General features: G+C 39.4%; 1 protein-coding gene across 1 annotated transcript; it reads left to right on the top strand.

Annotated features, from left to right (window-relative positions):
• Positions 1-8,566: 8,566 nt before the first annotated feature.
• Positions 8,567-9,403, top strand: LOC116646292 (olfactory receptor 51A7-like). Its single transcript, XM_032426880.1, has one exon. It carries the CDS (start codon positions 8,567-8,569, stop codon positions 9,401-9,403), a length of 837 nt encoding a protein of 278 aa, XP_032282771.1.
• The last annotated feature ends 1,510 nt before the right edge of the window (positions 9,404-10,913 follow it).

The following is a 10,913-nucleotide window of genomic DNA, read 5'->3' as shown; positions in this document are numbered from 1 at the left end:
TATTGAGTAGGTCCCTGGCAGTCGGTACTACCTCTTGTTCTTTTTGTTGAGGTGATTTTTTCCGTCTTGTCATTTTGTGCAGAGGAGAATAGATTAATGAGAGAATAAAATGCTAGGAGGGTAACAACGTCCCCAGAAAATATACTCTAAACAAATCAGAAAAGACCTGAAGCAGTGGGAAAAGAAAGGGAAAGAGAGAAAAAAGAAAAAGAAAGAAAAAAAGAAACAAGAAAAAGATAAAGATAAAGATAAAAACAAACAAAAACAGAACAAAACAAAACAAAACAAAAACAGAATGTGATCAAATATGATCAGGCTGGTTTATAGATCAGTGCCACACTCTAGATTTTGGGTGTATTTTGGTCTGTTAAAAGAAAGTGCCTCCCAAAATTTTAAAGAAAGAAAAACTTATATATGTACAAAAATAAGGGTTGATATGATGAAGGGATGGAATATGACTGTAAAGATGGAAATTATAAAAAATTTTATAAAAGGAATTGATAAGTTGTTTGAAAAAAGAAAGAAGAGGATTTAAAAAAAAAAAAAAGAAAAAAGGGAGAGAATGTGATCAGGCAGGGGAGTAGAAAAAAACCATACACTAGAGATTTAGAATATATTTTGATCTGTTAGAAGAAACTATCTCAAAATTTTAAAGAGAGAACAACTTATATATATATGCCAAAAATACGGGTAACTACTATGAAGGGATAGAATATGACTCTAAAAATGAAAAATAAAAATGTTTTTTTTAAAAAAGGGATTGATAAGATGTTGGTTGAAAAAGGGAAAAAGAAAAATTCAAAAAAAAAGAAAAAAAGACAGTTAAAAAAAAATAATTTACTTTGAAAGACTAAAGAATCATGGTAAAAAAGCCATGAATTCTATGTGCAGTATTCCCCTAGCGCTGGAGTTCTGCCGTTCTCACTGATCGGTAAACCTGGTCTTGGCTGGCTGTTCTCGCTGATCTTCTGGGGGAGGGGCCTGTTGCCGTGGTTCCCAAATGTCTTTGCCAGAGGTGGAATTGCCCTGCCCTTGCCCGGTGCGGGCTAAGTAATCTGCTTGGGTTTGCTCTCCGGAGCTTTTGTTCCCTGCAAGCTTTCCGTACAGCTTTGGAGGCGGAGAGTGAAAATGGCAGCCTCCCAATCTCTGCCTCGGAGCAGCCGAGAACTCGGGGTCCCGCTCTTCAGTGCACCCCCAGAGAAAAGCAGTCAGTCACTCCTGTCTCCCCGGTCTCTGGCCGCACTCCGTGCTCACCCGGCCTGTGACCGCGCATTTCTATCTCTGGCACCCGACCCTGGGTGGAGTCTCCAAACCCAGCAGATCCCCGCGGTGCGCTCCTGCACCTCTCCTCCCAGGGGAAGAAGGTGAGTCTCCCCGGATCTGCCGCTTGTTGGGTCCCTGCTGGAGGAGCAGTGGACCGATTGTGCCGCAGATCACGGTTTATGGCAACCCCGAGCTGAGAGCCCGCGCCTGGGCTCCATCTCTGCAGCCGGCTTCCCTGCTCTGATTCCTGGGAGCTCTGCCACACTCAGGCACCCCCGGTGTTTCTGTGACCCCGAGGGTCCTGAGACCACACTGTCCCGTGAGGGTTCCACCCCCCACTTAGTCACCGGAGTGACGTCCCTCAGCGGAGCGGACTTCTAAAAGTTCCTATTCTGTGCTCCGTGGCTCTATCACTTGCCAGAAGTAGCCGACGGAGGCCCCTCCCCCGCCGTCTATCCTCCCGAATATCGCCTCGGATTCACTTCTCCGCAAGTCCTACCTTCCAGAAAGTGGTCGCTTTTCTGTTCAGAGAGTTGTTGCTATTCTTTTCTTCGATCTCCTGTTGAGTTTGTAGGTGTTCAGAATGGTTTGATCCCTATCCAGCTGAATTCCTGAGAGGAGACGAAATCCAGGTCTCCTACTCCTCCGCCATCTTGCTCTGCCCCCCGAGTGACAGACTCTTGATTTCAGCTCAGGTCATGATCTCAGGGTCCTGGGACCAAGCCCCGAGTCGGGCTCCGTGCTGAGCATTGAGTTTGCTTGATATTCTCCCTCTTCCCTCTCCCCCTCCTGTTGTGCTCGATCTCTCTCTCTCTCAAATAAATAAATAAATCTTTTAAAAAAAATGGACAAAGCAAAAGCTGGAAGAAAATAACTGTAAAACACATGACAAATGATTTGTGTAGAATGAAGTTTTCCTCCAACTTAAAAATTAAAAGACAAACATCTTAATACAAAATGGACAGACTTGAACAGCCATTTCACCAAAGAATAACCAATAAACATATAAAAATGTGTTTCAAATTAGAGGAATGCAAATTAAAATCACAAAGAAATACATAATGCTACTCAGGCAGGCTAAAATTAAAGAGGCTGAAACAATAAGCAAGGATGTGGATGTGATTTTCTGAAGTTTCATACATTGCTGAGTGTATAAAATAGTACAACACTTAGAAAACAGATTTGGCAATATGCATTCTCTATAAATAGATGCTGAGACAGTGTTTGGGGCATAATGTATTTATGAGAGCTTTAACGCTAGTGAAAGGAAAGGAAAAGTAGTAGGGTTGGACAGAGAGAGATAGAATTGCAATATAGCCCTGAAAAAGCTGTGTCCAACACTGGAGAGAGCTCTGGAGTGAATATTGTCTATTAATAGCAATCTTCAGATAGACCTCAATGAACTGGCATTTTTATTTGTGTAACTGCAGCCTTAACTTTTCCTGAGGATTAGGGTTAATTATACCTGCTGTTATGGTATGCCTTCTTCTTGCCTCCTGGTTCTTTGCTCAAGAGCCCAAAGTCCCCAGATGGCAGTCATAGCTTATAATTAAATGTAAATCTTTTTTTTTTTAAGATTTTTTATTTATTTATTTGAGAGAGAGAGAGAGGGAGAGAACATAAGCAGGGGGAGGGGCAGAGGAAGAGGGGAAAGCAGGTTCCCTGCTCAGCAGGGAGCCTAACATGGGTCTCCATCCCAGGACCCTGAGATCATGACCTGATCCGAAAGCAGACGCTTAACCGACTGAGCCACCCAGGCGCCCCTTAAATGTAAATCTTGCTGGAAAAAGTACACACTCTTTACACCACGAGGACCTATAAGCACAGTCATTGTTAGGACAGAAGGCACAATATCTCCCATGACCCATGCATTCTTCCCATTGTGGTCCCAGCACATATGAAGGTCTTTGATTCAGTGTGTACATTGACTCCAAGAGGATGCCATCCCATAGAATACTGCTTGAGCTGATACTTCAGATTTGACTTTTGCAAGCTGTATGAATGCTCTGTTAGGCAGATAACTTGCAGCATATGATATAACCAATGGATTGAATAGTCCTGAGCCCACTCTCTCACTACTTTGGTTATAACCTGTGTCCCCTGGTCTGATATAATGTTTAGTGAAATCCTGTGCAGTGGATGAAACACTCCATAAGCTTTCAGAGAGTGGTGCTGCTGAGGCTCTGAGGACAGAAAGACAATCCCACACTTAGAATGTATGTCTAATTCTGTGAGATCAAGCTGCCCCCTGTGGCAGGATTAAAAGAACAAATGTAGTCAATTTGTCATGAAGTGGTTAGTTGGTAACCATAAGGAATGGTGCCATACCGAATTCTTGACGTTAGTCTCTGTTGCTAGAAGGTCTGACATTCAGCGGTGGCAGTAGCTAGATCAGTCTTAATTATGTGGGATTCCATAGTGTTCGACCCTTGGGCAGCTGTCTAGCATCCTTTATGGCCTCCAAGTTCATGTGCCATTGTGCAAACACTGTGGTGGCTGAAAACAAGATGACTGATAACTGATTATGCTCTTCCTTCAGCTTGGCTGCATCTTCCATGGTGGATAGTCTCTGGTGGGCCGTAACATGTGTACAAAGATCTTCACAACATATGCCCATATCATTCTGCTTCCCCAGACCTCCTGACTCTGGTCTTTCAGTCTTTTCCTGTCAGTCTCCTGACTAGCCCTAATTCACCACAGTCAATGATTCTGTATATGTTCCAGCCTCATGATACTTCCTTTTCTACACAAAGTGATCACTAGGTGCATCACCTAAGCCTCAGTATAGGAGATCGACATTTAAATTTAAAGCAAAATCTGTTAGCGGGGTATATGTCATGGAACTGAAGGGGATAATGTGGATGCATATGTAGTGATATACTTCTTATATATGATTTATTGAAAGAGATAGTTGAATAACAGTGCATGTAGAATTATTTCAATTCTAAAAAAAAATTCAAACAAAATGTGTGTGTGTGGTGTATGTGGTGAGTGTGTGTGTATGTTGAGAGAGAGATTCATGGACTCAATCATTTCAAATGGTCAATGGAGATTATCCTTGATTATGGGTGTGGAGAGAAGAGAGAGGTCAACATTCACTTTTGTATTAAACATGCCAGTATTATTTATTTTCAATATCAGGCAGCATTTTAAAAGTAAATACTATTCTCTTATCTTTTAAAAGTAATAATTTGTTCCTGTAAGAATTAAAAAACCCAGGGGCACCTGGGTGGTTGGTTGAGTGTCTGTCTTCAGCTCAGGTCATGATCCTGCAGTCTCAAGATCTAGCCCCATGTGGGGCTCCCTGCTCAATGGAGAGTCTGCTCCTTCCTCTCCCTGTGCCCCTCCCCCCACTCATGCTCTCTTTCTCAAATAAATAAATAAAATCTTAAAAAAAAAATTAAAAAAACCTAATAACCCAACTGTAGTATCACTAACATAATGACAGAATAATACAATGTGACAACTGCTGGGAAAAAGCGATGAACAGAATGTTCTGAAACTTCAGGCAAGGGAGTAATTAATTCTACATAATGGGACTGGGACACTCTCATATTCTCTTTTTTTCCTAAAAAAATGGCTAAATCATTTGCATTAGGGGAATTCACCTGACTCTCCTTGAATCCAGTTAAGGATTCATTAAAGTATCCAGTGGGGCTTTTTATTCCCTCTGTGGGTAGCATTATCATCCCAAAAGGCCACTAACAAAGCATCATGGAGGAAGGACTAATATCAGGAAGTCATGATAATCCTGTGTACCTGAGGCTGGGATTGGAGTGGCTTCATTCTTGGTTCATATATCTGAGCCTGAAGTGTAGACCTAATGGCCCACACCTCGGTAAGTACCTGAAAACCCTAATGTTCCAATTAGATATCATCAATCAAGAACATTAAGAGGGATAAAATGTGTCCTTGATGAACTGTTAGTATTTTACTGTTTAATACCGGCTTAAATCTTAGGATATACTTAAGACCTTGGCAATACCACTGTATTGGTTAGAGTTCTCCAGAGAAACAGAAGCAATAGGATATGTCTTGGACACCGAGTATTATATGTGGAGGTTGAGAAGTCCCACAGTCTGCCACTTAGAAACTGGAGGTCCTAGAAAGTTAGTGGTGTAATTCAGTCTGAGTCTGAAGACCTGAGCACCAGGGTGCTAAGAGAGGAAAAGATGGATTGATGTTCTAACTCAAGCAATCAGGCAGGAAGGACTGAATTCTTCCCTCCCCCCTTTTTGCTCTATTCAGGCCCTAAACTGATTGGATCATGCCCTCCCATACTGGGAAGGGCAAACTGCTTTATCTATGAGTTCACAGATTTTAATAAATTACATATGGCTAGGTTTTGTACAAATTCCATTTAATCACTTAATTTTAACATAGAGGCCTCCAAGTTGAGGATATGATTTTTCATTCATTCATTGGATGTCATGGGAAATGAAATATGATTATATGGGATACCATAAACTAGAGGAAGGAGGAAAAACAGAAATATTATCAGCAAGAGCACACTATGCTCTGAGTTACCATTTCTCTCATTACTGAGTTAGCACTTGACCTAAAGTTTGGATTAATTTGTGTTAACAAGGTAGGTAGGCAGGGTTAAAACAAACAGCAACAAAACAAGGACTAGTATTCCAAGCAGGAGAAAAACAAGTGTGCTCAAGTTTTGTAATATTGAGGGAACAAGCATGTAGAAAAGAGAGGCAACATTTCAAACGTTGATACTGATTATATACAAAAGAAATCTACAAGACTTTGGCAACATATGTGAGAACAAGAGAGGGCAAGAAAAGAACAAGGCAGCATAATAAACAATTGACCTATGTACCACTTTATGGGCTAGCATCAGTTCCCTAGTGATCAGGAATTGGTATAAAAGCAAATCATATGTGTTAAATTTATGTTTATTTGCAATGTACCTTTTCACACTTTCAAATATTTACAGCTTCTTTAAATAACGTCAACAAGTTACCTTCAATAATATTGCTTTCATGCCAGCACAAAGTGGTAGCCAGGCACCAGTTATATTAAAATATATCTCTCTTACTTAAATGTTTCCTTTTAGTCCTCATGTTTTTCCACTTGTAACTAACATTGACTCTCCAGGATTCCCTCGGGCATACAGATTAGATAGCACGCTGAGGTTTGCAGTATGGAAATCAGTGCCGGCATAAGGCGGTCACCCGTGGGTTGCAGTTATCCTTACATATTCCCTTTCAGTCCTTCATTCCTTTAGCCTCTAGTTAAGAATGATCATTTATATTTATCCAACAAATATTTATTGAGATACAAATGGGTGAAAGCAACACGGAGCCTCAAGATAAACATGAAATATACCCTTACCGCAAAGAGATCAGTGAAGTGGAACAGATGTGAAATATAAATGTCAAATAAATGCTCATATGATAAACTTGCAAAAGGTCATAAAGAAAAACACATTCTATCTGGATGTAAGGTGAAGAAATGTTCCAGGAAAGGATTCTGAAGGACATGGTATCTAATTTAGGATTGGGACAAAGGCAGGCAAGGAAAAGAAGAGTGTTTTTATGATACATAAAAGCAAAATACTTGAAACAGCATAGCATTCTGGAAATTGAAAGAAGTTGACTGGGACATAAGGAGAAGAGTTAGTCATAGAAAGTTAGGAGACTAGTAATTAACATCCCTCTCTAGCCAGGATTATACTGTGATTAGTCCTAGAAATGTTTAGTCCTACATTTTCTATGTATTAGAAATGTTTAGTCCTACATTTTCTCTTTTTTGTTTGCTACATAGAAAAAAAAATACATTATTTCCTAGCAACATTTCTCTTGATCTAAAACTCTTACACCCTTATCATATCACAGGGTGAATTTTATAATCAGTGTAGATTTTAAACTTCCAATTTGTGGCCTCATTAAGTATTATGGAAAGCATTACGTTCAGCTCCTAGATGGTAAAAATAATCAACAAATCTAAAATATTAACTGTGGTTTTACTATAACTTTCCAATCCCTTTTACGAAGTTGGCATACAATTTTACAATCCCATCAGCAATGTACAAAGGTAAAATTTCTCCAAATCTTCGCCACCGCATATTATTTTTTAAATTTTAGCCAGCCTATAGGTGTGAAATGATATCTTGTTGTGGTTTTGAACTGCATTTTCACAATGATGAATGATGTGGAAGATCATTTACATCTGCATTATTGAGTTATAAAGATTCTTCCTAAATTCTGGATGCATGTCCAGATATAGGATTTGCTAATATATTCTCTTATTCTGTGCGTTGTCTGTTGACTTTCTTGATGGTGTACTTTGAATCACAAACTTTTTTTTTTAAGATTTTTTTTTTTATTTATTTGAGAGAGAGAACGAGATAGAGAGAGAGCATGAGAGGGGCGGGTCAGAGGGAGAAGCAGACTCCCTGCTGAGCAGGGAGCCCCATGCGGGACTTGATCCCGGGACTCCAGGATCATGACCTGAGCCGAAGGCAGTCGCTTAACCAACTGAGCCACCCAGGCGCCCATGAATCACAAACTTTAAAAAAAGTTTGATTAAGTCCAATTTATGTATTTTTTTGTTTATACTTTTTGTGCCATACAAAAACGTTTCTAACCCAAGTTCACAAAGATTTACTCCTTTGTTTTCTTCAAATGGTTTTACTGTTACAACTCTTGTATATGTCTTATATTTTGAAATAATTTGTATATAGTATGAGGTAGGGATCTAAATTCATTCTTTTGCATGTCAATATGTAATTGTCCTACCATTATTTTGGAAAACAATACAATTTCTTAAAGGTTAAATATTAAATAACTGCACATGTATCTGAATGTGATGTTCTTGATTTGAACCTATGTTAATGCATATAATTTCCAAATTCATAGAGTGTCACTATCCTAACAAAATATGCTATAGGAGATAGAGTCTGATAAATTTTCTGTTTCCTTCTTATGTGCTGAGTCTAGGGAAAACATTTTGAATATTTATATCCATCTACTGATGAGTATATGAGGAATGGGTATATTTTCATGTTCCTGTATCCTTACATATATTATGATATTTTTCCTGTCCATACTTTACAAAATGTTTTATTTTCATCCTAAGAATTATTGCAGAATAGGTGGAATCACAGGATTTCCATTGACCCAAATGACTGGACAAATGGCTATACAAATACACATTTAAGCAAACTCGTTTTTGCCATTGCAGGAAGGCTCTCCTGAGACCGCCATCCTGGTCTCACTTTCCTGCAACGTCATTCTGTAACAGCTCAGAAGTGGAAACCTCTGCCTTCTTCCTCACTGGGATCCCAGGCATGGAGCATGCTCACATTTGGGTCTCCATCTCCATTTGCCTCATGTACTTCCTTGCCATCTTGGGGAACTGCACCATCCTCTTTTTCATAAAAACAGAGACCTCTCTGCATGAGCCTATGTATTATTTCCTCTCCGTGCTGGCCTTTTCTGACCTGGGACTGTCCATCTCTTCCCTTCCAACCATGCTGAGAATCTTCTTGTTCAATGCCACTGGAATTTCCCCTGATGCCTGTTTTGCCCAGGAGTTCTTCATTCATGGATTCTCAGCTGTGGAGTCATCCATACTTTTCATCATGTCCATCGATCGCTTGATAGCCATCTACAGTCCTCTCAGATACACCTCCATCCTGACCAGTGCCAGAGTCATTAAAATTGGCCTCGTATTTGCTGCATTATGTATTATGTTTGTTCTCCCTTTCCCCTTTATTCTAAAGAGACTGAAATTCTGTAAGAAAAGCCTTCTATCCCACTCCTACTGCCTCCATCGGGATGTCGTGAAGCTGGCCTGTTCTGACGACCGAGTCAATGTCATCTATAGACTGTTTGTGGCTCTAACAGCTTTGTTAGACTTGGTGTGCATTTCTGTGTCTTACACGCGGATCCTGAACATTGTTCTGGACATTGCCTCACACAAGGGCCGCCTCAAGGTCCTCAACACTTGCATCTCCCATATTTGTGTTGTGCTGATCTTCTATGTGCCTATCATCACCTTGGCTATTATTCACCACTTTGCCAAAAATGTTTCTCCAGTTGTTAGGGTCATCATAGCTGATATCTTCCTTCTGGTTCCCCCTCTGATGAATCCTTTTATGTACTCTGAAGAGTTAGCAGATTAGAAATCTAATTCTCATGAAATTATGTGAGAGAAAATGTTGATGGGAAACCTCAGCTGCGATGAGTGCCCACCTCACTTGGCAATGTTTGAACAAATGTAGGGGTCCAAGAAGGACAGTGAAGTAATAGAGGTTGACAAAAATATATATTTATAATCTCAGCAGGCTCATCAAATTTCAAATTACGGATTTCATTTAGCAGCAACATCCTACATGGCTTGGGGTTACAATATGTTGACCACTGCATTTTCTACCTCCTTTTTCTCTTTTACCTCATCACACAACCAGCTATATGACTATTTCAACAACAGACACAGAAGTACCATCTTTATTTGATTAAATAATTTTTTAAATTTATTATTCTAAAAAAAATTACTATGTTCATTTGGGAAAAAACAACATAACTCTAACTCAGCCATAATCAGCTCTGTCTAAAGTGAACTGAAAGATTAATCACACACACACACACACACACGCACGCACACACACACACAGCATCACATCCCCTAAACATCTATTTTGTGTGCATGTGTGTGTATATTTGTGTGTATGTGTGTGTGTTTGTGTGTTGGGGATGATATATGTATGTTTGTGTGTATGTTTCATCAGCAATTCAAATAAATCATAAAAATGCTCCTATCTGTAAGTACTGTGAAACATGTATTAATGTAAATACCATAGTAGATGAGCAAATATGTAATCGATTTATATTTTAAGTTCTCTGCAATATATTTAATAAACCTCCTTCTTTAGTATGCATATTGGGTGAGCTGCTCCTTACAAGTTTGTATAGTACTCTCTTTTTGTCAGTCACATACCTAAGCAGCAGTATTATTTCTTAACTGTTTACATCCTACATCAATGTGTATGTGATTGAAGTAGAATATTTTAATTTCTATCTTCGTCAGTGTCTAGCAAAGTACCTGGAACATATGAATTGTTTATTGTTTGTTAAGAGCATAGCAATCCTAGCACATTTTGAAGACACGAATATAATACATGATAAGAAAGCCAAAGAATCCATTAAAGTATGTCTGAAAATCCCTGTTAATATAAAGTTCACTTCTACAAATTAATTACTTGGATAGAAATTAAAATAAAAGATGGGGTGCCTGGGTGGCTCAGTGGTTAAGCATCTGCCTTCGGCTCAGGTCATGATCCCGGGGTCCTGGGATCAAGCCCCATATTGGGCTCCCTGCTCAGCAGGAAGCCTGCTTCTCCCTCACCCACTCCCCCTGCTTGTGTTCCCTCTCGCTGTGTCTCTCTCTGTCAAATAAATAAATAAAAAATCTTTAAAAAAAAGAAATTAAAATAAAAGCAAGCACAAATATATTCAGCAATCTTAAGTGGAGTAATCTCATGGATGTAGATAAGATCTAGTTGGGTCCTCATGAAAAGTTATCTAACTGAATTTAGTCTCACTTCTAATAAGCACTACTATTTATCCACACTAAATCCTGAAAATTAGAAGGTCTGTATTAGTAAGATAAACACTCCATGCTAGAGACGGTAC

This window comes from Phoca vitulina, unplaced genomic scaffold (genome assembly GCF_004348235.1).
Source record: "Phoca vitulina isolate PV1807 unplaced genomic scaffold, GSC_HSeal_1.0 scaffold36, whole genome shotgun sequence".
NCBI lineage: Eukaryota > Metazoa > Chordata > Mammalia > Carnivora > Phocidae > Phoca > Phoca vitulina.
Note: the sequence above shows the minus strand (reverse complement) of the source record. Positions and strands in the feature narration are given on the sequence as shown.